Source organism: Apteryx mantelli, chromosome 18, assembly GCF_036417845.1.
Source record: "Apteryx mantelli isolate bAptMan1 chromosome 18, bAptMan1.hap1, whole genome shotgun sequence".
NCBI classification, from domain to species: Eukaryota; Metazoa; Chordata; class Aves; order Apterygiformes; family Apterygidae; genus Apteryx; species Apteryx mantelli.
The window spans coordinates 19,497,835-19,525,742 of record NC_089995.1 but is presented as its reverse complement, the minus strand read 5'-3'; the positions used below and the strand labels follow the sequence as shown (position 1 = coordinate 19,525,742).

Sequence of the window (27,908 nt, the reverse complement as noted above, 5' to 3'; positions counted from 1 at the left end):
CTGACACCGCTGGTCTCTTGGCTAAAATCTCCAGTGGCGGTGGGACCAGGCAGCCCGTGAGGGGGCCCTGGAGCGCTGGGACTGGGCTCAGTCCTGTCCACGCTTCGCCAGGACCCCACGGTCCTGTGCTGAGGATGCTGCAGGGGGTCGCGGTCCTCAGGGGGTTGGGAGGAAAGTTGCCTGGGGCCGGGGGAGGGCTGCGGGCCTTTCCCGGGGCAGCTCCCTCCGAACCCCAGCCCCGGTCCAGCTTTCCCAGCCTCTCCCCGCAGAGCTTTCCTCTCCCTTCACTTCCCCCTTCGGGACAGTAATTACTGCAGTAATTACGCTGACAATTATTTGCGTGCAATGGGAGCAGCTTAATCTGTTTCTCTCTCCTTTTGGCCAGTTTCGCCCCACGCCCGCCCACGCGCGGGGGCAGCCTGGCGGCGGGGCCCCGACCGGCAGCGCGGGGGGGCCGCACCGAAGGTCCCGACCCGGGAGCGGGGTCCGGGGGCTGCGCGGCGGCGGGGGACGGGGCGAGCGGGGGGAACCGCGCTGCTGCGGCACCGGCGGCGCCGCGGGCCCCGCGGGCAGAGCCGGCGGGGCGGCGCGGCCCCCTGCGCGGCCGCGGCCCCGCTCTCCCGGCGCCGAGCTCCGTGCAGAGCCGAGCTCCGTGCCGTGCAGAGCGGAGGTGAGCTGAGCCGAGCTCCATGTCGTGCAGAGCCGAGCCCCGAGCCGAGCCGAGCCCCGAGCCGAGCCGAGCCGAGCCCCGAGCCGAGCCGAGCTCCGTGCAGAGCCGAGCTCCGTGCAGAGCGGAGCCCCGTGCCGTGCAGAGCGGAGCTGAGCCGAGCCGTGCCCGGAGCGCCCGAGGGCCCCGCGCCGGGCGCCTTCCCGTCCTACCGGTCCCCCCGGCTCCGGGAGCGCCGCGGCCGGCCGGGATGCCGCGGCCGGCTCCTCCCGGTGGCCGCGGGGGGCCAGGCCCTGCCGGGGCGCGGCTCGTTGCCGCACGGCAGGAATTAGCCCTGTCCCTCCGCCCCGCCGGCGCGCTTAAATCCCGGCCCGCCGCGCCGGGGGCCCAGAGCGGGCTCCCCGAGCGCCATGGAGCCGCGCGCCTTTCTCCTCCTCCTCCTCCTCCTCCCGCTGCTGGCAGCCCTGCTCCCCCTCCCCGCACGGGCTGGCCCGGCCCCGAGCGCGGCAGGGGGAGCGGGGCCGGGGCCGGGGCCGGGGGCCGGGACGGGTGAGTGCCCGGGGGGCGCCGCCGGCCGGGTCTCGCCGCTCCGCGTGGGGCCGCAGCCGCGGCCGGGCTCGCGGGGCCCCCGGGCAGCGCGGGCCTGAGCTGCTCTGTCCCGCAGAGAAGGCCGGGTACTGCTACCACCTCCCGGAGGTGGTGAACGCGCCGGACGAGAACTGCAGCTCCTGCCGCCAGGACGCCTCGTGCTCCCGCTGCGCCGGCGACTCCGGCTGCCCCGGTGCCACCAAGTGCTGCCCCAGCAAGTGCGGCTACACGTGCCAGGAGCCGGTGCTCGGTGAGGGCTCGGCGGGGCCGCGGCCTGGCCGCTGACGGAGTGCGCGTTGCCGGCGTGCCCAGCCCGGGGCGGCCGCCGGGGGGGTAAACCCAGCGATCGGGGACGGCTGGCTGTGTGCCGGGAGTGGCTGGGGAAGGGCTCGATGGTAGGTGGGATGGGGCCTGTGCACGGGGTAGTGCACCGAGGCACTCTGCTGGGCTTCTGGGTGTAAAGCCCGCCTCGCTGGGGAGCCGCAAGCCCGGCAGGGTGCCCCCGTCCTCTCGTATCCGTGGCTCATCTCAGCCCCTTTGGGCTTTGCAGACTTCTGCTACCTGCCCTCCGTGTGCGGGAACTGCAAGGCTCTCTTCGTCCGCTTCTTCTACAACGTGTCCAGCCAGCAGTGCGAGGAGTTCATTTACGGCGGCTGTGGTGGGAACAGGAACAACTTTGAGACCAAGGGGGAATGTTTCCAGGCCTGCTCGCACGTCGGTAACTAGCCGCGTGCCAGCAGGGATCCGATGGGGTTGGCTCCCGGAGGCGCCGGCTGCAGAGGGACCGTGGCGCCTCTGGGCCCTGCCGGCGAGCGGCACGGCCAGGCCGTTCCCGGCCCTGCGGGAGCCGATGCTCAGCCCAGCCCCGCTCCTGATCCCCGTGACTTTCAGTTCCAGGTGCCCCATAGCCCTGGCTGGGGAGCGCCACGGCCAGCCCACATCCCTGTGCATGCCCCCCACGCACACCCCGTGCACGCCCCCAGGGGCATTCCCATGCACACTCCATGCACACCCCTATGCCCGCTCTTGCAGGGATCCAGCCCCCTGGGCTCGCTGCAGTGGGCGCTGCTGCATCGGGCAGGCGACCTTCGCCGCAGGGCAGCCGCGCTGGGGGCCACGGCTCACCCAGGGATGCTCGCCAGCCACAGCGGGCAGGGGCACTGCCTGTGGGCAGCACGTGATGGGCATGCATGATGCCAGCCCGGCTGCTCCCTCCTGCTCCCTCGTGCCCTGCTCGGAGAAGCCCAGCCCTCTCCTGTGGGCTTTGAAGCTGTCAATACAAGGACCGGTCCTTTGACGAGCAGGTCTGGGTCTTGTCCTTTCTGCCCGAGCAGGACAGGAGCAGGCAGAGTCTGGCCCCCCAGGGCCACGTGTCCTTGCCGGAGCCGCCGGGGCCGGGCGGTGCAGGCACCCACGGTCCCACTGCTGCAGAGCCTGGCCATGAGGGTCCCTGCGCTGGAGCTCCAGGTTTCGGACCCAGCTGCCCACGGTGCAGCTTCTGCTTGCGTCTAAATCAGTTTCCAGCCCACCTGGCTCTGCCCTGAGCTGCAGCCATGACATGGGGGCCTAAAGCAAGCTAATGTTGGGGAAGGAGCCCCAACCCCAGCTTACGGGATGGTCCCCAGTGCTGACTCTGATCCCTGGGCCGGCGAGGCGGGTCTGTGCCTGTCTGGCACTGGGTGCAGTGCTGGCCCCGTGGCTGCGACCCCGGTGCAGACTGCAGCGCCCGTGCTTGGGGCTGAGCCCCCGCTGTGGGCTGAGCCCCCGCGGCTCCAAGCGCCGTGCTCAGCGAGGGGCAGCCTGGTGCCCCGGCAGTGGTGGGAGCAGTGGGTGCACCCTGGCACCACGGCTCAGGGAGAGCCACGTTGGACCGAGCCTGTTTGCAACTGAGGAAAAGTCTCCCCACTGACGGGCATCCGTCTCCTCTGCCGCCCTCCCTTCCTGGCTGGCAGCTGGCTGGTGTGCCCTGTCTGTGCCACCCATGTCCGGGGCTCCGGCTGTCCCGGCGATGCCCTGGCTGGGCTGAGCCATGGGGCTGGCCGCACCGTGGATGGTCCCATCCCGCCCCTCCGTGCAGTGCCGCGCTGCTCCGGGGCGTGCCAGGGGCCTTCCCGGGGCTCCCGCAGGGCTGCCCAGCTTTGCAGAGATGGAGGCAGCGGGAGATGGGCGCACGCTCGCTTTATTGCTGCCAGCTGTGGGGAGGGGACCGGCCAGCGTCCCGCAGCATCAGCATCTTCCTGGCGCGCACGTGCCGCTCTCCTGTCATGCAGCATCTGAAAACGAGGATGTGCTTCAGGGATCCCGCAGGGTGGGAGCACCGGAGCTACTGTCGCAGCCCGGGGCTGGCTGCAAAGGTTGGGCCGGGGCCGGTCTCTGGCGAGAGCTTCCTTCCTTCCGTGCCGTGTCCCAGCGCCTGCCGGCTGCGTGCCAGGGCCACGGGTCCCTCTCGCCCCACGGACGCCTCTCCAAGGGCGGTGTCGGGCTCAGCACCGGTGCTGCTGGCCCCTGCGGCAACGCTCGGGAGCGGGGGGACCGTGTGTGAGGGCGGCTTGGAGCCGTGCAGCCCTGAGCACAGCGGGGCGGACGCCGAGCAGGCGAAGGGCTGGGGGGCCCTGGCATCACCCCCTCGGGGCCGCGGGTCCCCGGGTGTGCCCAGGCACTGCTCCCCCTGCTCGGGCCCCGCCGGCCGCCTTACTGCCCGGGACTGGTGTGCACACGTGGCCGCAGCCGTTGCTGCAGCACTTCTGGCCCCAGGGACACTCCTCGTCGGAGCTGCACAGGTCCAGGCAGGTCCCGCGGTCCCGGGGGACGGGGCACGCTCCCACCGTCCCTGCAAGGCAGAGCACCCGGCTGCGGGGCGCCGCGGCGCAGCCCTGCCATGCCAGGCATCCCACGGCTCCGGGGACCGCGGGGGCCGGCCGGCCCTCACCTCTGGTGATGTCCACGCAGACGCGGCCGCAGCCGGTGCAGGCGCACCTCTGTCCCCAGGGACACTGCGTGTCGACGCTGCACTCCTCCCCGCACCGCCCGGCGCTGGGCCGTGGAACAGCAGCAGCGTCACTCTCTGTGGGCAGGAGAGGAAAGTCACGTGGCTGCTCTGAGCTGAGGCTGTTCATGCTCATCACTTACATGGTAACGGGAAGGCCTGAAGGATGGCAGTGAGTCCCAGCGTGAGCCAGGAGGGGACGGGACAGCATCGTGCACAGCCAGCCTCAGCCACCCCAGCATCCGGCTCCAGCTCCAAGTGGTCACCGCGGGGGAGGCCGCGATGCTCCTGCCAGCTCAGCGCGGAGGAAGCTCCAGGCTCCGTCCCTGCCGGGTGCAGCCGTGTCCCGGTGCCAGGGGCTTACCTGCGAGGGAGGCCGGCATGCACACGTGGCCGCAGCCGTTGCTGCAGCACTTCTGGCCCCAGGGACACTCCTCGTCAAAGCTGCACAGGTCCAGGCAGGTCCCGCGGTCCCGGGGGATGGGGCACGTTCCCACTGTCCCTGCAAGGCAGAGCAGCCGGCTGCGGGGCACCGCAGCGCCCCGGTGCAGCCCTGCCGCGCCAGGCGTCCCATGGCTCCGGGGACCGCGGGGGCCGGCTGGCCCTCACCTCCGGGGATGTCCACGCAGACGCGGCTGCAGCCGGTGCTGGTGCACCTCTGTCCCTGGGGACACTGCACGTCGGTGCTGCACTCCTCCACGCACCACCCTGCGGCCGGGTCCTGGCTCTCTGCAGGGACGCGGTGGCCGGGTGACCGGGTGCCCTGGTGGGACGCCGGCCCGCAGCCTGGCCGGACCGGTGCTGCCCTACCTCTGGGCACGGCCACGCACTGCCAGTCGCAGCCCGTGTCGCAGCACTTCTCGTCTCGCGGGCAGACGCTGTCGTCCAGGCACTGGCTGTCGCGCCTGCGCCCCGGCTCCCGGCACGGCCTCGCCGGAGGGCACGTCCCGGGGTGCTCTGCGGAGGGGAGCGGGCGCGAGCATGGGGTCCTGGTGGCGCCAGCCCCGCTGGCGGCCCTGGCAGAGGCACTCGGCGCTCTGCCGTGCTGGAGCGGGAGCCGTGGCCCGGCCGCCCCAGATACCTCTGGCTGGGCGGACGCAGCGCATGGCGCAGCCGGCAAAGCAGCACTTCTCCTGCCGGGGGCAGTCCCTGTCGTGGACACAGGCGTCCTCCTCCGCGCACGGCTCAGACGTCTGCCGCGGCCTCACTTTCGGGCACTCGCCAGGTTTGTCTGAAAGGGGGCAGGGGCGAGCGTCTCCCCGTGGGGCTGGCCGCGGCCCCCGTGCCTGCAGCCCCAGCGCTGCGCCCCGGCCCCGAGCTGCGGCACCTCCCTGCGCCCTGTCCCGCGGACGCGCCGGCGTGCCCAGCTGCCTGCGGCTCAGCGTGCCCGGCTGCCCGTGGCTCATCGTGCCCGGCTGCCCGTGGCTTGGCCAGCCCCGGCTCGCCGACTGTCCCGTTACCTCGCTCGGGGGCCAAGCACACGTGGCCACACCTGCTATCGCAGCACTTCTCGTCCCCCGGGCACTGCCGGTCGTCGGCGCACGAGGCCTTGCACGAGGGCGTGATGGACGCTGCCTCCTCGCTCAGGGGGCAGATGCCCGGTTTCTCTGGAAAGCGGCGGGCAGAGAGGTCGGGGGCGGCTGGGGGGGTGGCAGGTCCCCCCCGCCCAGAGCCCGCAGCCCCCGGTGCCGGGAGGCGGCTCCGGCGGACGCTTTCCCGCGTTACGGCGAGACGAGCCCTGGGCACGCGGGTCCCGCTCGGGGGCCGGTGGTGGGCGAGCGCCCGGCTCCGCGCGGCCCTACCTCGGGCCGGGGGCAGGCACACGTAGTCGCAGCCGCGCAGGCAGCACTTCTGCTCCCCAGGGCACTCGCCGTCCCCTCGGCACCTGGCCTCGCAGGCGTAGCTGGAGTAGAGCCCGGGGCTGGCAGGGCAGAAGCCGGGCTTCCCTGCGGGGACGCAGCGCAGCGTGGCCATGGGGGCCGCAGGGGCTGCAGCAGTGCCTCCCGCCACCTCGCTCCGGGTGCAAACCCCTCTGCGAAGCAGAAGGGGCAGAGGGGGCTGCAAAGGGCAGGGGCGGAGGTGCACTCCGCAGGGTTTCGGCGTCCCAGCGCATCCTCACCTTCGCTCTGCGGACCGCACTCCTGGGTGCACCGGGCGCCGCAGCACGTCTCTCCTCTGCGGCAATCGCTGTCACTCCAGCACCTCGCCCCCCCGTGCTGGGCCGGCGCAGCCGTGGGGACCTCTGCAAGCAGCCCGGAGAGGCGGGCAGGACGGGTGAGGAGTTAGCAAGGACTCGGCCAGGCTTCGGTCCCTGTCCGGCGGCATCTACCTTCCATCCCGGCGTGGCACTCGGGGCTGCACCAGTGCCCGCAGCACCTCTCGGCGCGTGGGCAGTCCCACTCGCTGCGGCAGCTCTTCCGCTGGTGCCGCTCTGCAACGCAGGCAGCAGTGGGGCTGGGCAGGCGCCGGCCCCCGCGTGCCGGGGAGGCCCCAGGCGCAGCTCGACGCCGGGGCGCTCGGGGGCCTGCCGCGCCGGGTGCAGGTGCCTGGGGTAGTTTCTCCTGCTGGGGGCCGTTCCCGGCCTCCCTCACCTCGGCGGTGCGCGCGGCACTCCCGGCTGCACCGGTGCTGGCAGCACGCCTCGGCCTGCGGACAGTCCCGGTCGTGGTGGCATCGCCGCCGGTGGCGCGGCTCCTGGTGGCGCGGCTCCGCAGTGGCAGGGGCTGGGCTGGCTTCCTCCGCAGCGCGGAGCGGGGCCGGGGCCATGGGTGCTGGCAGGCGGAGGTGAGATGCAGCAGGGTGGCCCCGCCGGGGGGTGGCCTCGCCGTCCCCGCCGCGTCCCCGCCGTTGCCTGGATCTCACCGTCTGCCCTCCCCACACCAGCGCACAATGCCGTGCACGTGTCCAAGCAGTGCGTGCACGTGCCTGAGCGGCAACGTGCATGTGTCTGAGCAGCACCAGCGCATGTGTCCGAGCAGCGCCGTGCACAGCCGAAGCCGCAGACCCGCTGGCGGCCCTTGTCTCCCGCGGCACCGCGCTGGGCCTGCCTGGGCTGCCGGGCGCAAGGCAGGCAGAGCCCGGCCCCGGTCCCCGCGCGAGCCCCGGGTCCCCGCGGCGCCGTCCCCTTGGCCGGGCTCACCGTGCTGCGGGGCGAGGCAGGCCAGGCCGCAGGCCAGGGGGCAGCACTTGGCGCTGCCGGGGCAGTCGGTGTCCTGGGCGCAGGGGGCTTGGCAGGGAGCGGCGCTGCCCGGGGGGGGCCCGGCGGGGCAGGCACCGGGTTTCGCTGGGGGGGAGGCGGTGAGAGTGGGGACAGGGTGGCACCCGGTGCTGCCAGCTCTCCCGCCAGCCGCGCCGTGCCACAGCGGCGAGGGCAGGCTTGGGTCCCCTTCCTGGCAGGACATCCTGCAGGGCTGCATGCCGTCTGCGGGCAGCACAGGACCCGGCCCCACGTGCCCGGCAGGCTGCCCACGGCATCGAGCCGTGCTGTGCCCGGCGGCGCCGCTCACCGGCTGGGGCCACGGGCTGGCACTGGGGGCTGCAGCTGCCGTTGCAGCATTTCTGCGAGTCGGGGCAGTCGCCGTCATCTCGGCACTTGCCGGGTTCGCCTGTGGAGCAGAGCCGGTGCAGGGCTGGAGTCCCCAGGGAGCCCCGGCTGCACGCCTTCGCCCTTCCCTGCTCCGCGCTGGCACCTGCTGCGGCTGCATGCCAGGAGCCCTGCGGGGCCGGTCCCCTCCCAGGGACGCTCGGGGCGCTGCAAAGCTTCCTGCTGGTCCAGCCACGGGAACCCGCGCAGCCCTTACCCTGCGCCGGCTCCAGGCAGGCAGGGCCGCAGCCCAGGAGGCAGCATTTCTTATTCCCCAGGCAATCCTTGTCCTCCAGGCACTGGAAGGAGCAGGGATAGAAAAGCCCCTCCGGGACGGCCGCGGGGCAGACGCCAGGTTTCTCTGCAACATTGAGCGGCCGGGGGCAACACGGTGAGGCAGCCGGAGCAGGCGGCTGCACAGCCGGCATCCCCGGGGCAGTACCGGGAACCCTGCCGCTGGCCGGGCCCCTCCACCGGCCCCATGCCCGCCTGGCACAGGGGAGCGGGGCCGGCTCATGCCCCGGAGCCGGTCACTGAGGGCACTTGAGAGAGCTGGGGTCGTGGGGTGTGCTGGGGACTGTGCCATGCTGGGGACTGTGCTGTGGCAGGGGCTGTGCCGGGCTCTGCTGTACCTTCCGCCGGGGGCCTGCAGCGGAGCCGGCAGTCCCAGTGGCAGCACTTCTGCCGGCCCGGGCAGCTGGAGTCGTTGGCACACAGTGGGGTCTCCAGTTGGAGGCAGCGCGTGAAGTCTCGCGGGCAGCTCCCCAGCTTCTTGGGCTTCCCTGCGGCGGAGACGTCAGACAGTGAGCAGCACCAGCGCTGCAGGGGGGCTCTTCTTCCTCGTGGGAATGCTGCTCCTGGCCCTCCTCGCCTCCCCCATCCATCCCCCTGGAGAGTGGCGATGGTAGCGGGTCCCTCTGCAGGACGGGGATGTGGAGAGGAGGGACAGCCCGGGCGGTGGGTGCCAGCGGCCCTGCTGGGGCTTGGCCACTTGGAGGGGAAGACCTGGCTCAGGGGCTGCGGAGGAGGCACCGCGCCAAGCCCTGCCCAGCACGTGGCCAGGCTGACCGCGACAATGGCATCGCTGAACTCCCTCTCCCAGCTGCCTGCACCCCTTCCCTGCCGCCTGTGCCCCTTCCTGCTGTGTGCACCCCTTCCCTGCCGCCTGCACCCCTTCCCTGCCACCTGTAGCCCTTCCTGCTGTGTGCACCCCTTCCCTACCGCCTGCACCCCTTCCCTGCTGCCTGTCCTGCCCCCCGGGCAGCCCCCCGGCAGGATCTGCAGAGCTGCTGAGCCCCAGGGCCTGGCGCGAAGGAGTCTGGAGGGGCCCCTGCCTGCAGCAGGTCCCTCTGCCCCTCGTCACCCGGGTGCGTCGGCTCCTCTTGACTTGGGCTCCAGTCCGCCTGGCCGGGGGGGGGGAAATTGTCGCTGCTGTTTCCCAGCGGCGTCACGCAGCTGAGGCCGCAGCCGGTAAAGCAGCATTTCTGGTCCGTGGGGCACCCGGCGTCGCCGTCGCAGTGGTCGGGGCACGGCGCGACGCTCGGCCGTGCCGCTATCGGGGGGCAGGCGCCGGCGTGGGCTGCGGAGTGGGGCAGCGTGAGCGGCCGGAGCGGGGCCGGGGCCGGGGCCGGAGCCGCAGCGGGGCCGGCGCGGAGCTGCCTCCCGCTCACGGAGCTGCCGCCGGGGCCGGGGCCAGGGCCGGGGCCGGGCTGACCCGGCCTCGCCTGCGAGTCCCGGCTCAGCCGCTTGCAGAAGCGCGGGCGGATGCTCGGCGCCGCTCGCCCGGCAGGTGTCCGCGGAGCGGCGCGGGCGGCCGCCGGGCTCCGCACCGGGCTCCGCCGGGACGCGCGGCCGGGGGCGGCCAGGGCGCCGCGCTGCCCTCCGGCTCCGCAGCCGCAGCCGCAGCCGCTGCCGGCGGCGCGGGGCGCGGGCAGCAGCCCGGTGCGCCGGGACGGCCGGGAGCTTCGCGGGGTGGCTGCGCGCCGCGGCCGGCGGGGCTCTGCCGCCGCTGCCACCCCGCGGGCCGGGGCGCCTCGGCTGCGCCCTCGGCGGAGGGGGCAGAGCCGCCCCGCGGGCAAAGAGCCCGTTATTTCTGCAGTGCCGCTGCCCCCCCGCAGCGGGGCCGGGCGGCTGCGCGGGTCCCTGCCCTGCCCTGCCCGGAGATGCCCCGTCGCACCAGGCGGGGCGAACGCCGGGCTGCGAGCCGAGCCGCCGGCGAGAGGAGCCACCGCGGGGCAGGAGCCCGGCGCCGTTGCTGCTACCACCCTGCCTCGGCGGCTGCTCAGTCCTCTGCGGACGCGTCCTCCCCAGCCCCCGCCGGCGGCAGCGGTCCCGAGCCCGGCGGTGCCTGTCCGGGGGGTGCCGGAGCCGCGGGGCTCGGCTGCCAGCCCCCTGCCCGTGCCGGGGGGCAGCCAGCACGGAACCGGCACCAGCCGGAGGCAGGAGCCGTCCCGAGCACCCCACGCTCCAATGCCGCCTTGCTGCCCGCGGGGCCCTGCCTCGGCTGCTCTGCGGCCACGAGCCGCCCGCTGTGAGCCGCCTGCTCCGGGCACCTAGCGACTCCGCTGAGGCACCTGGGGAGATCCCTGCCTTTGGCTGCGGGCTAGTCGCCGTGCCCGCGGAGCCGGGGAGATGCTGGCGGAGCAGCGGTTTCCGCTAATGTCCCTGGCTGGCTCCTGGCAGCGCCGCACTGTTTGGGTTGCAAACAGAGGTGCTGCGGGGAGGGTTTCACTGCAAACAGCAGCTGTGCGGTTAAAACAAAGAACCAAAACCTCCGTTGTCCTGAGCAGCAGAGCAGGGCCTGTGGCTGGGCTGAGCTGCCCCGCGGCTTGGCGAGCACACGCCACCCATCCCCGCACAGGCTCGGCGAGGGAGAGCCGCAGCACAGGCACGAGGACGCGTGGGCGCTCGGCTCGGCTGCCCCGGCCCCGGGCATGAGGGGGGTGCGAGGGGGGTGCGAGGGGGGTGTGAGGGGCCGCCTGCGCCCGCGTCGCCCACCAGCTACTCACCGCCTGTCTCGGAGGCAGTGTCCAGCTGTGCCCTGAGGACGAGGAGCCCCAGGAGGAAGAACCCCCCCCGCCCCATGGTGCTGCCGGGGACGCCTGCAAGCGCCCGGAGCTGAGCCAGGCCCGGCTTTAAAGTCCCCGGGGGGGGGGGGGGTGCGGCTGTGCCAGGCAGGAGAGGCAGGAGCGGCGGTGGAGGAGGGACAGTTCCCAGAACCGCGGGCATCCTGCCACTCATCCCGCTTATCGCTGGCGGGGCTGCGCTCCGGGTCAGGGTGACCGGCAGGGCTGGGGTGTGGAGGCGGGACGGGGACGGGGACGGGGATGGGGATGGGGACGGGGGCGGCGCAGCCTTGCCCAGGGAGGGACCCCGGGTGGCCAGGCAGCGGGTGTTGTCCCCTGCTCTGCTGGGACGGGGAGGGAGCAGTGCTGGCCCCTGACCCCCAGGTGCTGCCCCCTCCCCTCTCCCCCCAGCCTGGGCGCTTCATTCGCCCGGCCCCGTGACTTCATTTCCAAGCAGATTTTCGCACTTTGGGATGCAAACGAACCCTTCCTCTGTGCGAGGAATCCGAGTGAACTGGTTTCTGGCACTCCTGTCCGTGATTGCCCAGACAGCAGCGGTGCATCCCTGGGACCCGGCCAGCGGCGTTCTGGGCTGACTGTGCTCGGTGCCAGCGTGGAAACAGGAACCTGTCGCTGCCCCAGGCCGTGGGCCTGGCCGCTCAGAGCCGCTGCCGGGCCACAGCAGCCGTGCACAGCCCGCCGCGGGGTGCCCACAGAGTGCTGAGGGGCTGCGGTGCAGCCAGGCCGGCAGGCGCCTACTCTGGGGCTGAAACCCCAGAGCAAACCACAGACGCACTGGCCCAAAACGGCAAGGTTGCCACATGACAGTTTATTCTGTTTTAGTGCTTCTAAGCAGATCGAGGGCCCCCAGGTTGTGCACGGGCAGGACGGGCGCAGCTGAGCCGGCTGCAGGGGTTTGTCCCGGTCCCCGGCTGCAGGGAGCAGTGTGCCGGTGTGGAGGGTTGTGCACGGTCCTCGGGGGCATAGTGAGGAGCTGCTGCAGGTGCGGGAGACCAGGCTGGGTCAGAGCGATGCTGTGCCCCTGCTGGGCATGCAGGCAGAGCTGCTGAGCACCAGGGACCGGCGACGGATGGGAGCAGTGGGGCTGCGGGTGCTGCTGGCAGGAGAGCCGCTTTACTCATGCCCGGGGATGCGCTGGCAGAAGAGCGGGGCGGGAAGCGGCCCCAAATTGGCAGCTCCTGGTGCAGCCCTCCCCAGCCAGGGCTAGGCTGAGCCTGGGGAGGAGGAGGAGGAGGAGGCGGTCAGCGGAGGAAGGCCATTGCCATCCCACGGGAAGGGAGCCGCGGGACAAGCCGCAGGGTGCCTGAGCGCCGCGGGGTGCCAGGGCTGGGTCTGGCCTTACCCCAGAGCGGGGGGACGCACGCCCGGCCGCAGTGCAGCAGGCAGCACTTCTGGCCGGGGGGGCAGTCCTTGTCCTCCAAGCACAGCGCGAGGCACCCGGTGGCTGGGTCGCCGGTGGCTGCGGGGGGGCAGAGCCCGGGCCGCACTGGGCACATGCGGAGAGAGGGATGGACAGGTTGGGGCTGGGGTGCGGGAGCTGCCCGTGCCGGCACAGCGGCGCTGAGCCCCTCACCGGGCTCGGCCAGGCCCCGGCATCCCAGGAGGCGGCAGGCAGCTCCCGCACCCCAGCCCTGGCACGGGAAGGGGTGGCCAGGATCGGCTTGGCCTGGCTGAGCCATCGTCCCCTGCGAGGCTCAGCCCACCGCAGGGCCGGGCAGCGCGGGGCCGGGCTGGCAATGCAGCGGGATGGGGACGCAGCGGTAGCTTTACCCTCCATGGGTGGCTTGCAGATGCGGCCGCAGCCGGTGCTGCAGCACTTGGCGGTGCCAGGGCAGTCACCGTCACCATGGCACAGCTCCGCGCAGGGTCCCAGGGAGCCGCGCAGCACCACGGGGCAGGCACCGGGCTTCGCTGCAACAGAGCCACCGCCCGCGTCACGGCCCCGCAGGGCCGGTGCACGGCACCAGGAGCCGCAGCCGGCGGCACAGCGCTCCCCGGGCAGCTCCTGGACAGTTGCCATCGTCGGCACACTCCACCAGGCACGGCCACTGGGGCTTGTCCAGCCATGCAGCCGGGCGCATGCTGGCCCTTGCTGGCGAGGGGAGCCTGTGCTGCGGGCTGCCTGGCGCTGTGGGGCACGTGGGGAGGCCGGTACCTGCGTAGGGGGGGGTGCACGCCAGGCCGCAGCCGGAGAAGCAGCACTTGTGGGTGCCGGGGCAGCCGCGGTCGTCGGCGCACTGGTTGGCGCAGGCGGCGCCGCTCCGCAGGGCTCGCTTCCTCGGGCAGAAGCCGGGCTTGGCTGCAAGGGGAGGAGGTTCGGGGGGTGGCTCGGTGCCCTGCGGTGCTGCGGGGATGCTCTGCGTGCCGAGCCGCGCGCCTGCCCCGTGCTGCACCGTACCTGGCTGGGCTCCCACGCAGCGGGTGCAGCAGCCGAGGCTGCAGCACTTCTGGCCGGGGCCGCAGGCAGTGTCGTTGTGGCAGCTCGTCCCGCAGGTGTCTGTGCCGGCGCTGCCGGCAGCGGGGCAGTAGCCCGGGCTCACTGCAAAGGGAGACGCTCGCTGCACTCCGCAGCCGGGCGGCAGCGCGGACCGCAGCCCCGGCCACTGCCGCGGGGGCTCTGGCTCCCTCCCGGATCCCGCCCGGCGCCCCGGCTCCGGCCCAGCGCCCGGCGCGGTGGTGGTACCTGTGGCGGGGAGGAGGCAGGTCCTGCTCTGCCCGGCGTCGCAGCACTTCTCAGCACCAGGGCAGCTGTGGTCGGAGAGGCAGTAGAGCCGGGAGGGCCGCGGGAGCCCGCCGCTCCCCGCCGGACACTCGCCCGCTTTGCTCGGCACAGCGACGGCGGCGGGGGGCCAGCGCCCGCGCGGGGCCCGGCGCAGTGGTGGAGGCAGCGGGACGGCCGCGGGGGCAGCACCCCGGCCCCCGGCGCCCTGCGGCTGAGCCGGCGCGGGGGGCAGCAGGGCCAGGAGCAGCAGGAGGAGCGCGCGCTCGCCCGGCATGGTGCTGCAGGGGAGCTGTGCCACGCCGTGCTGCGCCGGCGGGGATATAAACCCTGCTGGGCGGGGGGGTCCGGGGGAGCCGGCTCATTCCCACAGCACGGTGCCGTGCCTGGGATCGTGGGAGCGCCGGGCACGAACAATCTGCCCCGCGGGAGGCTCCCGGGCAGCGCTGGGCACGCGGCCTGCCGCGAGCGCGTCCTCCGCAGCGCGGCCCTTTCCAGGTCACCGGTGACCTGCGCGGCACCATGCCCGGCTCCCTGCGCCGTGGGGCTGGTCCACGTGGGCAGGAGGGTGAGCACGGACGCCTCGGCCCCCTTTCTTGGTGCCCACCGCGTGCCAGCCAGGGAGCCCTGAGGCTGCCCCTGTGGGCACGCACGGAGCGGGGCAGCGCTGCGGAGAGCCGTGACCGGGACCCGCAGGGGCGCGCGGGTGCCCTGGCGCGTGGGGCAGGGGGAGGCCGGCAGGTGCCGGGGCAGGGAGCTCTGCCTGGGGCCGGCCCGTCCAGGCGGGCGGCGGGGCGGCTGCCCAGTCCTGGGGGTCGTCGGCTCCGGCCGGCTGCGGGGCTGCAGCGGGGCCGGCACGAGGGGTGGGAGCCAGGAGCCCCGTGGGCTGCAGCGGGTGCTGGGGTGCCCGGGAAGAGGAGCTGGGACGGGGCCTGAGCAGGCTGGGGCAAGGCAGAGCTGTGGGCGCAGGGGAAGAGATGGGGCAAGCCAGGGACAGGGGCATGGACAGGACAGGACAGGGGCAGGGGCATGGACAGGGCTGGGCCAGGAGCCGATCAGTGCCGGCGCTGGGTCCCGGGGAGCCGTGGGCCAGCGGGGTGGGAGAGCTCTGCAGGGAGCTGGCAGCAGGGCGTCCTCCCACGGGCGATGCCGGGGGATGCGGCGCGTGGGGCTTCCCTGCTCCATCGGCTCCCGTACAGGGGCCCGCGCGGCCCCGGGCAGGGAGCGCGTAGGGAGGGGGGTGTGTGTGTGTGGGGGGGATGCACGTGCAATTGCACCCCTGGGCCGTTGCAGAGCAGGGAGCAGCTCTGCTGCGCCTGGGCTCAGAAGCGGCAGCGCCTCGCTGGCCCCTCCGTCCCTGGCACAGCCAGAGCCGCCGTGCCGGGGCTTCTCGGAGCAATGGGTCTCGGATTGCCTCGGCGCCTGGGCACAGGGAGCGCTGCAGCCTGCAGCGTGCTGGCCGGGGGGGGGGGTTTCATCCCTAAGGACCTTCCAGATGCCCCCGCAAGGCCCCCCGGCTCCGGCAGCACCCCACGGCAGCGACAGCTGTTCCCGCAGCACGGGGGCCAGGTCGAGGCAGGGTGGGCCCGGCCGGCGCACCAAGGGAGGCGAGGGAGATGCGGCCACGAGAGCTGCAGGGAGAGGCTGCTTTATTGGCAAGAGCGCGGGGCTGTGGCGAGCGCCCGGGCCGGGGGCCGCGGCCAGGGGCTCCGCGCGGGGGTCTGAGGTGGGAGGGCGCGGAGCCGGGGCCAGGCTGGGTGAGTGCAGCGGTGCGGTGGCAGCGGCTTCCCCGGCGCTGGCGGTGCCTGCGGAGGGAGGAGAGCGCCGCGAGGGCCGTGAGCGGGACGGGGCGGAGGGGGGGTCCCGATCCGCGGGGCGCCCGGCTGCTCCGCGGGCGCCCGACTGACCTCAGTGGAGCGGAGTCACGCAGGAGACCTTGCCGCAGCCGTTCCTGCAGCACTTGAGGGCCCCGGAGCAGTTGGAGTCCGTCTTGCACTGGTTCAAGCAGAGCCCCAGCATGGGGATCCCCGGCTTCACAGGCGGGCAGGTGCCCGGCTTCTCTGCAAGGCAAAGGGACGTGGAGTGAGACCCGCTGGCCCCGGCAGTGGCGGTGGAGACGGGTCCCCCGGCTCCACCGCGGCCCCTGCCCACGGGTGGCTGAGGGACCCCTGTGCGGGCGGGCGGCTCTCCCGCCCCGCGGTGCTGCCCTCGCCGTGGGCATGGCCGCGCCGTTGGCCGCCTTTGCCTCGTGCTGCTGGGGGCCACAGCACTCCCACGGGCAGGACGCGCTCCCGCGGGCTCTCCCGGTCCCACTGTCATGGCAAGCTCGGGCTCCCGGCTGATGCTCTCAGCTCGGCTCTGCCAGCTGTCCTCCCGGCACGCCACGGCTGGGTGAGCTCCGTCCCCATGCGGGGCAATGCAGAGCCCAGATCTGGCGTGCAGCCGTGTGTTTGCAGCTGGGCGTCTCGGATCCTGCCCCGTCCACCCAGGATCCTCTCCCAGAGGGCCGGCGGGGCGAGTGCAGTCCGGCGGGGCGGCCGTGGGGCCGATATCCGGCGCAGGCATAGCGGGATGCAGCCCTAGGAGGCAGGAGGCTCTTCCCAAGTGCGGGCTCGGGAGCAGGACGGTGCCAGTGCTCTCGGCCCATGGCTGCCCATGGCAAGGCTGAGCGTAGCCCCACGCGTGGCCGCGGAGCCACCCGGGGCTGCTGAGGGCAGCGGGCGCCAAAACTCAGCACAGTTGGAGAAATGCGTATCGCCAGGAGCAGCAGCCCAGGGCGCGCGCGGGGAGAGGCTGCACCATGCCCGGGCGTGGGAACAGTGTGCCGACGCCACAGCGGTGCTCCGCATGGCTCGGCGAGACTGCGCCGACCAGCCAGCCGCGGCGCGGGTAACCCCCCTGCCCAGTGCCCGGGCACGGAGGAGCCGGCTGTGCCGCGAGCACCCAGGACCGTGGGGCCACACCGGCCACCGCGAGCCCCGGGAGCACTGGGGACGCCCGTGCAGGGGGGCCGTTACCGTCGGGGTCCTGGCAGGCCCTGCCGCAGGCGGCCGGGCAGCACTTGCGGGTGCTCTCGCAGTCGCTGTCGGACTGGCACCCCAGCGTGCAGTTCGCCTCCTCCATCGCCGGGTCTGGGCACACGCCGGCTTTCGCTGAAACGCAAAGGCGCGCGGTGTGGGTGGGAGCCGGGGCCGCGGCGGCTGCTGGCCCCCGGGAGGGCACGGCGGGCAGGCGGGCGGGCGACGCTTCCCCCAGCTCCGAGCTGGGCACAGGGATGCTGCAGAGCCCTGGGGTGCCGGCATTGGCAGGGGGCTCCCGGGGCCCTGCTGCAGCCCTGGCTGGGCTGGTGCATGGCAGGCGAGTGGGCGATGCTTCCTGCAGCCCCAGGGCTGGGCGTGGGGATGCTGTGGGGTCCTGGGGTGCTGGTGCGGGGATGCTGTGGGGTCCTGGGGTGCTGGTGCAGCCCTGGGCAGGCTGACACATGGCGGGTGGGTGGGCGATGCTTCCTGCAGCCCCGGGGCTGGGTGCAGGGATGCTGCAGAGCCCTGGGGTGCTGGCATGGGCAAGGGGCTCCCAGGGCCCCGCTGCAGCCCCAGCCGGGCTGATGCACGGTGGGCAATGCTTCCCCCAGCACCAGGGCTGGGCACGGGGATGTGCAGAGCCCCGGGGTGCCGGCATGGGCAAAGGATTCCCGGGGCCCTGCTGCAGCCCCAGCCGGGCTGATGCACGGTGGGCGGGTGGGCGATGCTTCCCTCAGCCCCGGGGCTGGGTGCGGGGATGCTGCAGAGCCCCAGGGCTGAGTGCGGGGATGTGCAGAGCCCCGGGGCCGGGTGTGGGGCTGCTGCAGGGTCCCGGGGTGCCAGTGCAGCCAGGGGCTCCCAGGGCCGCGCTGCAGCCCGGGCTGGGCTGATGCCGGCGGCTGCGCCGGGGCCGGGGCCGGGGCCGGGGCCGGGGCAAGGCCCCGCGTTCGTACTCACTGGTGTCATTCTGGGCAGATGCCGGCGGCAGCTCGGCCCAGAGCGCCAGGAGCCCCACGAGGATGAGCGTGCTGCTGGCCGGGAGCATGGTGCAGGGGCGCCGGTCTGAGCGCGGGGCCACCCCGGCTGGGCTTTAAGCTCTTCTCCAGGTGGGGCCGGGGCGGGCGGGAGGGGACTGCCTTCCGGGTGGCTGCAAGGAACTGGCAGGGCCAGGCTCCCCCTTCGAGCCGTTGCACAATCCCCGAGTATCAGGTATCTGCTCGCTCCTGGCTGCCGACCAGGAAGTGGGAGCCTCGAGGAGACCAGGCGTCTACGCAGAAAACTTGCCCGGCAGGAACAGCAGCCAAGGGCTGCTCGCGGCGCGCTCCGGCCGCTCCTGCGCACCGGGAGCCCTCCGCCCCGGCCGCCCGCCGGAGCGCGCCCGGCTCGGCCAGCACCCCGGCTCGGCGATGCTGCCGGGCGAGTGGCGCCTCGGCCGCCCTTCCCGGGGCCGGGAAGCGCCTGCGCCCTGTGCTGGCAGCTGGGGCGGGTGGCAGAGCAGGCAGGGACAGCGCGGACCTGGGCATGAACCACCCAGGCTCAGGCTCGCCCAGCCGCCCCCGGGACGGCAGCAGGAGCCTCCCGCGGGGGCTGATGCCTCGCGGCGCGGTGCAGGGCTGCGCTGCTGCTGCCCATCGGCTCCTGCTGCCGGATGCTTGTTTGCCTCAGTCCTTTCGCTGCTTGACTAAAGAGCCCTCGAGCCACCCCGTGCCTCCGTGGGGAAGGTGCCCGGTGCTCCAGGCTCTCCCGGGAGCCCGCGGAGCTCCCCCTCCCCAGCCTCAGTGCCGTCCCGCGGGTCCTCGCTGTACTCGCCAGCCCTGCGACGCATCCCGGACTGGCTGGCAGCGCCGGTCGGGCGAGCACCCGTGCAGAGGCGAAGCACGGCCGGGCGCTCCAGGGCGGTGAGGGCCGGGCAGCTGGCCCGACCCCGGACCCCCTCGCGACGCTGCTTTCCAGGATATACCTCCCCATGGCACCTGTGCCAGCCTCCAACGTTCCTAGATGCCCGGCGGCGCTTGGCAGCACCGAGACGGGCTTTGTTTGAACAGCGCCAGCTAACCAAGCGATCCAAATCACCCCGCGCGGCTGCCCTGTTCTCATCAGTGTTTGCCGCTCCGCCAGTTCCTGTCTCATCCGCAGGCGTTATCGGCGGTGCTTTTAATTCCTCCGAGGCTGCTGACGACAGCCCAGCGCGGTGCACGGAGCCCCTGGGGCCCGCAGCCCCTCTGCTGGTGGCTCCCACGCTCAGCGTGGCACGCTGGTGCCAGAGCATCCCCGGCGCATCCCGGCTCCCGGCGGCTGCCTCCTCCCAGGTGCACTTGCAGCCCAGGCTTGCACACCCTGGGGTGATGGGGCGCACACCCGTCCCGGCCGCGCGCCCCCATCACCGCGGCCCCCGCTGCGGGCGGAGGCACCGGGCTGCAGCGCCGCGGACCCCACGGGGCCAGGGCGCGCGGTCCCTGCTCCCAGGTCACGAGGCTTTGCCGCCTCTGCCGGCATCTGCTTCCAGGTAATTTAACCCCGCAGTCAGCAGTGCAGCAAGGTGTGGAGCGGGGGGTAATCAGTAACTGTTTGCATTCGCCCGCCATCCCCTCCCCAGCGTGGGGTGTTTATGCAGAAACGGGAGCCGGCGCTGACACCCCGGCGGCACTGGCCAAGGACTGCTCTGTGTTTCCTTGCTGCCGACAGTGGGAAGCTGCCTGGCAGCTGGGAGAGGACGAGGTGGGGATGGTGGCGGTGCGGTGCCCATCCCCGCGGCCTCCAGGCTCCTGCGGCTGGGTGCTGGGGGAGGCTTGCAGGACCCCGGCCGCGCAGAGCCTGCACGCCGCGCGCCCGTGGCCATGCACGGCTGACGGCTCCGCGGGCAGAGCCTGGGCGCCACCGAGCCCTGGCAACGCCTCCATGCCAGGGGCTGCCCGGCGCGGAGGGGTCAGCTGCAGGGCTGCTCTCCCCGCTCCCCACACACTGCCGAAGCCTGGAGGCTCCCGGCTCTGGAGCAGGGCGGGATGCGGGTGCCGGTCGCGCTGCGGAGCGAGCGCTGCCCGGCAGCACCGCGTCGAGGGACCCTGCACCCACAGCCCGCTCCCCGGAGCCGGGGCGGCGATGCCTGGGCACCCGGCCGGGAGCAGCCTTGCTGCCGGGCCGGCGCTGCCCACCCACCAGCCCCAGCCCGGTGCCGGGTGCGGACTGGCTCCGGTGGCCGCCGTTATTGGAGCTGCTGCTTCTGCAGCGGGGCTGCCGGCAGCGCTTGCCTTTGAGGTTTATCATTCTGCTCAGTTGGCTGATCCGGTAATTGCCCTTATCGCTCCCCTTGGCTCGCGGTTTCCAGAGTGTAGGATTTCCTTGCTACCGGCTGCGCGCGAGACGGAGCCGCGCAGCTGCGAACCTACGGACGCCAGCAACCGAACCGTCCCGGAGCCGCTGGTGCCACGGAGGACGGCACGGCCGGGAGCCCGGGGACGAGCGAGCTGCGGAGGGCAGCGGGGGGCTGCCACTGCGGGGAGCCCCGGGGTCTGCGCCCCTGCCTGCGCCCAGGGTGAGGCGCGTGGCGCGTTTGCCCCAAGGTTGTACCTTGCCCCCTGCGTGACTGGCTGCTAAAAGCTCGTTCCGGCTAAAGCCGCCCGCAGCCAGTGGGAGCAGCTGGAGAGGGGCCGAAGGCGCTGGCATCGGGCTGGGCGGTGGGGCCGGCAGCCGGGCTGGGCTCCTGCCCACGCAGCCAGCATCGTTTTCCAGGAGACAGACAAGCTTTGGCTGCCGTCCCCAGTGTGCGGCATTTGGGATGCTGCGGCCCCCCCCTCCCCCAGCCCCACGAGGCGGCACGTCCTCAGCGCAGGGGCCTGGGACCCGCTAGGGAGCATGGGGGTGTCCCCACCCGGCCGCGAGCAGCCGTCCCTGGGACAGGGCACATCCCACGGGAGGCTCCCGGCCGAGGACGCAGCCCCGAGCGCTTGCACCCGAAAGGTGGCTGCTCCCCGCATCGCAGGGCCCTCAGCCAGCTGAGGCCAGTCACGCTCGTTGCACCCAGGCCCTGCGGGCAGGTGGCAGGGAAGGTGTTGGAGGTCACGTCTCCCCGGCCTGCAGAGGGAGGGCAGTGAATGATTAAAAGGGAGCTTTGCACCGCTGGCTGCTCCCAGCCCGGCAGGCTGGGCCAGGTGAGCAGCCCCTGCCCCGGCACGGCGGCCCAGGGCCCCCAGGACCGCGGCATGGCACGGTGCAGCACGGCACAGTGCGGCACGGCATGGCACGGCACGGCACGGTGCAGCATGGCGGAGCATGGCATGGCACAGCACGGCACGGCACGGCACGGCATGGCACGGTGCGGCACTGCACGGTGCAGCATGGCACGGTGCAGCACAGTGCAGCACAGTGCAGCATGGTGTGGCACAGCACGGCACGGCACGGCATCGTGGCACGGCACAGCACAGCGGAGCATGGCATGGCACAGCACGGCATGGTGCCACGTGGCACAGCACAGTGCAATGCGACACGACACAGCGCAGCACAGCATGGTGCAACACGACACGACAAGACACGGCACGGCGCAGCACGGCGCGGCATGGCACGGCACAGTGGTGCTGCCTGCCCTCCCTGTCTGCCGGCGCTAAGGGACAGAGGGAAGAGACGGGCCGAGACGGGGGCCTGTCCCTTGCTCCGGGGCGCGTGGGGCCCCGCTCACGGGGTCAGTGAGTGTGTGCATGGCCGGCACTCGCAGAGCGGTCTGAGCTCCACGGGGTCCGTCCGTGCCACCCCCGGCTCCGGCAGCAGCCTGCATCGGATGCGCCCTGCGCTGGTGCTCCCTCCGGTGCTGCAGCGGCCTCCTCCCGCGCTCGCGCTGCGCCGCTGGTGGGCACCGGGCCCCCCCGCCTCCCCGCACCGCCCTCGCGCCGCAGAGCTCGGCCTCCCCTCCCCGAGCCACGGTGCCCCCCTCGTCCCGCTCAGTCCACGCCAGGCTCCGACGGGGCCGGGAGCCTCATGGGGGACCCTTGCCATCGTGCTGCTGCGGCTGCGCTGGGGGATCCGGCTGGGGCGCCGCAGGTCTGGGGTCGCTCTGAGCTGCTGGCCCCGTGCTGGGCCCCCCGGCGCCGACCCCACCGCGCTCACCCCCGTCCATGGGTGCTCCTGCGGCCGGCTGCGTGCACAGGGCGAGGACGCCCACCAGCAAAACACCCGCGGTCCTCATGGCGCTGCCGGAGGATGCTGCACTGCCGGCGTGGCGCGGCGGCGGCGTTTATATCCCCGCGGGCCGGGGAGGGGCCGCTGCGCGCCGGCCTTCGGGTGCCGAACGCGGCGCGGCAGGTCACAGCCCTGCCCGAGGCGGCCGCAGCCCCACGACGTGCGGTTGTCTGAGAAATCATTGACCGCGGCCCCGGCGCAGCCCCGGCGGCTGGGGCGCAGCCAGCACGGGGACCGGAGCCGCCCAGCAGCTGCCCGCCCGCCCGGGAACGCGGCACACGGCGGCACGGCGGCTGCCCCGACATCTGGGGCAGGGGCCGGAGCTCCCGGGGGGAGGCCGGGGCATCGGGAAGACCCTTCCCGTGCCGGCCTCGTGGCAGCGGTGGGAGCCGGGGAGCAGGTGGGCAGAGGCAGGGTGGGCTCCCGGTGACGGAGCAGGCGCCGAAGGCTGCCGGCATGCGGAAAGCGATCAGGCAGCCGCGGGGAGAGTAGCTGCACGGGGGCGTTGCGGGAGGGCGCGCTGGGGGTCTGCCCTTGCCGAGAGCCGGCGCCATCCTGTGTCCCACGTCCCGCCGAGCCCGGAGCCTGGCTGGGTCATGGTGGGCGAGCGCGGCCCGGGTCAGCAGAGCGCGGGAGCTTGTGCAAGGCGCGTGGCTCAGGGCACCCACCCGCCTCGCGGCGCTGCCGCCCGGGGTCATTCCTGCGCGGGGCCGGGCGGGAGGCTGCGGCACCGTCACGTAGGCTGGCTGCGGCGAGCAGGGCCGTGTCCCCGGCAGGCGGCTGGGGGCTCCAGCGGGGCCGGCGCCCGGGAGGAGGCGTGAGCAGGGACGGCAGAGGAGCCAGGAGGCGCGGGGCAGGGTGGGCCGTGCCGTCCAGAGCCCCCGCGGCGGTGTGCCCACGCCGCTCTCCTGGCTGCTGGGCTGTGCTGGCAGTCCAGCACCTCCGGCTGGACGGGGCAGCATCAAGCCCCTCGGTGCCTGTGCCAGTCCCGGTGGAGCAGCTGGAGGCACCGAGATGTGGCCCACCAGGGCCCCCGTGCCCGGCAGCGCGGGAGCTGCTCCCCACCGAAAGCAGCCCCGAGCTGCAGCCCGCCCCTTCCCGCTGCTGCTCCCGGGGGTCCCGGCTCGCTGGGGCGGAGGTGGGTGCCGGGCACCAGGGGCGAGCGGTGCACCGAGGGGTGCAGCCAGCATGCGGCGCGCGCTGCCTCCTCCAGTCCCTGCACCGGGGGTGGGGGGAGACGCCAGGCTGGCGAGGGCTGAGTGCGCCCGGCGCTGCCCACGGCAGGGCAGCTCGTGCATGGCGCTGCCCGGGGTGAGCGCCGGGGCTCCTGGGGCTGGGAGCACCGCAGCCACGGTGGAAGGGGCCGGGGGGCCGGCGGGGCGTGCGTGACCAGCAGTGGTTGCTCGCTGCGTGCCGGCGCACGAGCACTCGGGCGGAACGGCGGAAACGGCCGCGCGGCACGTCCGGGGGCGAAGCGGAGCGCTCAGCGCTGCGATGCCGGGGCAGCGGGGACGCGGCTAGGCCAGCACCGGCGCACGGGCTGCCTGCAGCGTGGGCTGCCCGGTGGGTGTGGGGGCTGCCCGGCGGCGCGGTCCTCCCGGAGCGTCTGCTGTCGGCAGCCCCGCGGGGCCATCGGGCTGTGACAGGTCACCCCGGGCTGCAGCGGTCAGCGCCGAGGAAGGAGCTCGGCCCCGCGAGACCCAGCGACGTCGCTGCCGCGGGGAGAGGTGCGGAGCTGGGGCTGGGGAGAGCGGCTTGGCTGGGCGCAGCGTGAGACAAGGACACCGGCGCCCACTCCCCGCGCGGGGCCTCGGCACGGAGCCAGCGCCGCGGGACGTGGGTGACTCTGTGCTGAGGCCGACGTGATCTTTTCTGTCTCCTCCGGAATTTTACAGCTTGCTGATCGTATTTCCCTGCTGGGAAATTCCTGTTTGCGTCATCCAAGCTCCAAGCAGTCAATAATCTTATTGCTAGTGAAACCGCGGCCCTGAAACAAAGGGAACCTTCAGCAAGAAAAACAAGGTTTATGAGAGCAGCCCAGCGCCCTGCCCATGTGCACGGCGTCGCTCCGGAGCAGCACCGTGAGCTGTGCGCCGCCTCCGCTCCACCGTGGCTGGGGCGGGAGCTGCCAGCAGCGCGCTGGGGTGTCCTGGCCGGGCAGGGAGGCCCCACGAGCCCTGGCCCCGCGCCCCGGCACCCAGGCTCCCCTTCCCACTCCCCACTGCCGCGCGGGCCCCGGGAGCCCTTCCTGGCTCTCCCAGAGGAAGGACAGCTCGGATGCTGGAAGGACAGCTCAGGTGCTTGCTCTTGGGATATTGCACCGCGATGTTTGGAAATGCTGCTGTGCCCATTTGATAATGAAGGGCTTGGAGTTCACTGACAGAACCACACCTAGTTCCTTACTTTGCAAGCAAGCCAAGCAGTTTTATCCCTTTGCAGGGGAACTGGGAGTTGCCAAGGTTTTCTGAGCGGCTCTGGCCCTCCGTCTCGTTTTTGCTGGCGCCTCGCTCTGCAGGGCCTTCGGCCGCAGCCTCGCAGCCCTGCTCCTCCTCGGTCTCAGCGTTGCCGAGGCAGGGCCGTCCACGGCTCCGTTTTCTGGCACATCCTTGTGGCCTGGCTGACGTGAGCTCTCCTGGCAGGTGGCTGCCTGGGTGTTGGACTGTGGGAACGCCACGTATCGGGAGCATCGCTTGGATGGTCATCAGAGAAACTTCCCAGGTGGCTGCCAGTGATGGTCTGCTGGCTAGCGGCGCAGCGATGTTGGGGTTCCTGTTGCTTGCTGTAGCTTGCTAGAGCTGCCAAGCCCGGGCAACCACCGGGTGCTGCAGTGCACAGTTGCACACCGTTAACGAATGCATTTTAGCCATGATTGACCCCTCCAGCAAGCCACGCGGTGCAGCCGGGCAGCATCCTCCTCACGCCGGGGCGGTGGGTGCAGCAGCCCCGTGTGCCCGGCGCAGCCCCTCTCCCGGCCCGGGGCGCTGGGCTCGGCACTGCTCGGCGGACCCTGGACACGGGTCTTCTGCCGTCTGTGGCGAGGAGGCGATCGGGCAGACCTCGGCCGCGAGGCCTGAGCCCTGGCCGGATCCCGGTGGCAGGCGGTGCGTTATCCCGGCGCATCTCGACCCCGGCTCCTGGAGCCCGGCAGCAGCCAGCAGATGAGGCTGTTGCTCCGCCAAAGCCGTGTCCCCGGCGCGGGAGCGGGGCCTCGCTGGGCTCTGCCCTGCACGCTGCCTCCGCGCTGGCCGGGCTCGGCGTGCCGGCGCCGGGCGCTGCTGCCCGGCCGGGCCGAGCGTCGGGGCTGGCGGGGGCGCGCTGCGAGCGTGGCCTCCCGGCGCTCGACGCCAGCCCGGCTGCAGGCTGCTGCCGGGGTGCGTGCGGGGCCCCGGGCTGCCGCTCCCTGCGCCCCGGGGAGGGGCAGAAACCTGAGCGGGGTATTGTGAAAGGGCCGCTGGCCTGGGACCAGCTCCCGGCGCTGTATATAAGGGGCTGGGGCAGGCGTTGGCACTCCGATGGGCAGCGCCATGAAGCCGGGTCTCCTGCTGCTGCTGGGCCTCCTGGCCCTCCGGAGCGAGTGCCAGCCCGCCTCGGGCCATCTCCTCGCAGGTGAGCTCCCGTCCCACCGGCCACCCCGTCCTGCCTGGCAGCGATGCCGAGCCACCCCGCTGCCAGCCGCGGTCCCTCCGGGCGGGCAGCGCGGGAGCTGAGCGGGCGCTCGCCTTCGAGCCGCTGCGTGAGCTGCGCAGACTTCGCGTCCGAACCGTACCAGGGCAGGGAGCAGTGGGAAAAACCTGCCGTAGACCCTGAGCCCAAGCTGCAGCTCCTGAGTGCCGGCCTGGGAGCAGCCCCTGGCAGGGAAGTGCTCCCTTTCGGGTTAACTGCAGGTGCTTTTGAGGCATTGTGCAAGCCGGCGGGGCGCCGGAGCGTGCCGCTTCGCAGGGTTTCCGCAGGGCGCTTTGCACCGCTGCAGGCACCTGGCTGCTGGGGTGGTGCTGGGAGCGGCAGGGTGGGAGGCAGGCGGTGGGCGCCGATGCCGGGACCGGACCGGCCCCCGCGGCATCGGCGGTGCCGTGACCCCTGCCCCTCTGCAGCGAAGTTCGGCGAGTGCCCCCCGCCCGGGCGGATCCGCGAGACCACCTGCGCCGCCTACTGCTCCTCGGACGAGGACTGCCCAGGCAGCAGGCGCTGCTGCAACAACGGCTGCGTGCGGGAGTGCAGGCTCCCCGTGGGAGGTGAGGGCTCCCCGCCGCCCCAGGCACCCCGCCGCAGCCCCTGCCCCGCGCGGCCCTCCCTGCTCCCGGGGTCGCCATCGCCCCGTGGCGGCCCCAGCCCGCGGCCCCGCGGCGGCATGGCTGCAGGCGCCTGCAGCGCCGAGCGCAGCTGCGGAGGCCCTGACCCTGCTCTGCTGCCCCAGCCAAGGAGGGTTTCTGCCGGCGGCTGGAGCCCGGCATGATGACCATCTGCCGGGTGGAGTGCGGCAGCGACAGCGAATGCGCCGGCAGCGCGAAGTGCTGCAGCAGGGGCTGCCACGTGCGGTGCCAGGAGCCTGTGCCAGGTAACGGCGCCGGGGAGGACGGGCCGCAGCTGGGTGACGGTGCTCCCCCTGCGAAGCGCTGCGGCGCCGAGAGCCTCCGGACGCTGGGGCTGCCTGGGGGCAGCAGGGTGCACGGTGCTGCGCAGGCGGCAGGGTGCATGGTGCTGCATGGGCAGCCGAGCGGGAGCCGCGCAGCACGCAGAGGGGGTGTGTGCCAGGGAAGCCCCGGGCTGGGGGGCTGAGACGAACCCCGCCAACGCGAGCCCTTCTGCCCTGTCCGCAGCCAAGCCAGGCGTCTGCCCCAGGAGGCGGGTGCTGTACACCTTCGCCCCCTGCACCAGCAGCTGCACCGACGACACGGACTGTCCCCGCAATGAGAAGTGCTGCTTCACGGGCTGCGGCCGTGGCTGCCTGCTCCCGGACAGAGGTACCGGGGCCGGTTGGACTGGGTTGGACTGGGCTGGTGGAGGCAGGGGCTGGACTGGGCTGGGCTAGATTGGACTGGGCTGTGCTCGTGGAGGCAGGGGCTGGACTGGGCTGGACCAGGCTGGGTTAGATGGGGCTGGGCTGGGCTGGACTGGGCTGCCCTGGCAGAAGCAGGGGCTTCTTAATTTAGGCAATATATTTAAGGGCCAAAGTGTTAGAAATAATAATTTTGCAGCCTGATTAGTTAAATGCTAAGGATGGCAATGTGTGCACCCAGCCTGCGTGGGGCCGGGGTTTCCCTGCCCGTTCCCCTGACGGGCTCGGCTGGAGAGCGGCCCCGGCTGAGGTGCTGCTCCGGGCTCAGCTGAGTCCCCGCGAGCGGCTCAGCCTCCGGGCGCAGCACCCTGCGCCCGGCTCCCAGAGCAGGGGCGAGGTTTGCACCCGCTGCACAGAGCCCACGTTTCGGACACCAGTCTCAGAGGAGGAGGCCGCGTCCCCCTCTGTGGGGGCCTCTTTGGGCAATCGCGCGGTTGTGACACCGTTTCTGGGCAGAGCCGTGGGCGGTTGAGGCCGTTGGTGCCTGAACAGATGCGGCAACTGCTCCTTTTCCTGGGCGCTGAGCGGTTTCCAGCCTGAAGCCGCAGCAGAGCAGCGAGACGTCCTGCCCCAGCCCCCGGGGCGCCGGTGCCCTCGACCCCGGCAGAACAGGAGCCCCTGGCGCCGGGCGTCCGTGCTGCCTCCGTGGCTCCTCGGCCGCGTCGGCTCTGCCTTGCTCACGGCCTCTTGTTTCTCCCACAGTGAGAGCCACGGAGTGACCCCGAGGAAGCCGCGGCAGCCGCAGGGCCGGCCCCCCCGGGGCAGGGGCTGCCTGCCACCCTCCACTCCCTGCAATAAAGATGCCAGGGCACCTGGCTCCAGCATGCTCGCGCCTCGCGCTCTCCTTCCCGCAGCGGAGCTGGGCTGGCAGCGGCTCCGTGGGGTCTCGTGTTTCCTCCGTGCCTTTCTGCTCCCCTTCCAGGCCGTGTCCCGCAAGGCAGCGGGAGCAGGGGGGCCCGGGAGGTCGGCAGCCCCTCACCTGCCCTGGCTGCACGGTCCCTCCCGGAGCACCGCCTGGGTGGGACGCGGGTTGC

General features: G+C 73.1%; 4 protein-coding genes across 4 annotated transcripts; 2 read left to right on the top strand and 2 right to left on the bottom strand.

Moving 5' to 3' along the window:
• Nucleotides 1-1,018: 1,018 nt before the first annotated feature.
• On the top strand, nt 1,019-2,552 carry SPINT4 (serine peptidase inhibitor, Kunitz type 4). Its single transcript, XM_067307788.1, has 3 exons — nt 1,019-1,216; nt 1,332-1,505; nt 1,806-2,552. The coding sequence occupies exons 1-3, from the start codon at nt 1,078-1,080 to the stop codon at nt 1,979-1,981; spliced, it is 489 nt and encodes a 162-aa protein (XP_067163889.1). The 5' UTR covers nt 1,019-1,077; the 3' UTR covers nt 1,982-2,552.
• Nucleotides 2,553-11,708: 9,156 nt separating this feature from the next.
• Nucleotides 11,709-13,906, bottom strand: WFDC3 (WAP four-disulfide core domain 3). Its single transcript, XM_067307979.1, has 5 exons — nt 13,309-13,906; nt 13,066-13,209; nt 12,681-12,821; nt 12,253-12,603; nt 11,709-12,124 (listed from the first exon to the last, which is right to left on the bottom strand). Exons 1-5 carry the CDS (start codon nt 13,904-13,906, stop codon nt 12,114-12,116), a joined length of 1,245 nt encoding a protein of 414 aa, XP_067164080.1. The 3' UTR covers nt 11,709-12,113.
• Nucleotides 13,907-15,261: 1,355 nt separating this feature from the next.
• WFDC2 (WAP four-disulfide core domain 2) lies at nt 15,262-17,771 on the bottom strand. The gene is made up of 4 exons (XM_067307712.1): nt 17,607-17,771; nt 16,647-16,781; nt 15,537-15,689; nt 15,262-15,434 (listed from the first exon to the last, which is right to left on the bottom strand). The coding sequence occupies exons 1-3, from the start codon at nt 17,692-17,694 to the stop codon at nt 15,538-15,540; spliced, it is 375 nt and encodes a 124-aa protein (XP_067163813.1). The 5' UTR covers nt 17,695-17,771; the 3' UTR covers nt 15,262-15,434; nt 15,537.
• Nucleotides 17,772-25,133: 7,362 nt separating this feature from the next.
• On the top strand, nt 25,134-27,691 carry LOC106497588 (perlwapin-like). Its single transcript, XM_067307828.1, has 5 exons — nt 25,134-25,424; nt 25,910-26,050; nt 26,233-26,373; nt 26,636-26,779; nt 27,577-27,691. Exons 1-5 carry the CDS (start codon nt 25,331-25,333, stop codon nt 27,591-27,593), a joined length of 537 nt encoding a protein of 178 aa, XP_067163929.1. The 5' UTR covers nt 25,134-25,330; the 3' UTR covers nt 27,594-27,691.
• Nucleotides 27,692-27,908: the final 217 nt, after the last annotated feature.

Coding starts and splice junctions, on each gene's coding strand:
- LOC106497588 (XM_067307828.1), top strand. CDS start 25,331: ATGGGCAGCGCCATGAAGCCGGGTCTCCTGCTGCTGCTGGGCCTCCTG. Junction 25,425..25,909: donor CTCGGGCCATCTCCTCGCAG/GTGAGCTCCCGT, acceptor GCCCCTCTGCAG/CGAAGTTCGGCGAGTGCCCC. Junction 26,374..26,635: donor GTGCCAGGAGCCTGTGCCAG/GTAACGGCGCCG, acceptor CCCTGTCCGCAG/CCAAGCCAGGCGTCTGCCCC.
- SPINT4 (XM_067307788.1), top strand. CDS start 1,078: ATGGAGCCGCGCGCCTTTCTCCTCCTCCTCCTCCTCCTCCCGCTGCTG. Junction 1,217..1,331: donor GGGGCCGGGGGCCGGGACGG/GTGAGTGCCCGG, acceptor TCTGTCCCGCAG/AGAAGGCCGGGTACTGCTAC. Junction 1,506..1,805: donor GTGCCAGGAGCCGGTGCTCG/GTGAGGGCTCGG, acceptor TGGGCTTTGCAG/ACTTCTGCTACCTGCCCTCC.
- WFDC3 (XM_067307979.1), bottom strand. CDS start 13,906: ATGCCGGGCGAGCGCGCGCTCCTCCTGCTGCTCCTGGCCCTGCTGCCC. Junction 12,822..13,065: donor GTGCACCCCCCCCTACGCAG/GTACCGGCCTCC, acceptor GCTCTGTTGCAG/CGAAGCCCGGTGCCTGCCCC. Junction 12,604..12,680: donor CTGCAAGCCACCCATGGAGG/GTAAAGCTACCG, acceptor CGGTGGGCTGAG/CCTCGCAGGGGACGATGGCT.
- WFDC2 (XM_067307712.1), bottom strand. CDS start 17,694: ATGCTCCCGGCCAGCAGCACGCTCATCCTCGTGGGGCTCCTGGCGCTC. Junction 16,782..17,606: donor ATCTGCCCAGAATGACACCA/GTGAGTACGAAC, acceptor TTTGCGTTTCAG/CGAAAGCCGGCGTGTGCCCA. Junction 15,690..16,646: donor GGCCTGCCAGGACCCCGACG/GTAACGGCCCCC, acceptor TTTGCCTTGCAG/AGAAGCCGGGCACCTGCCCG.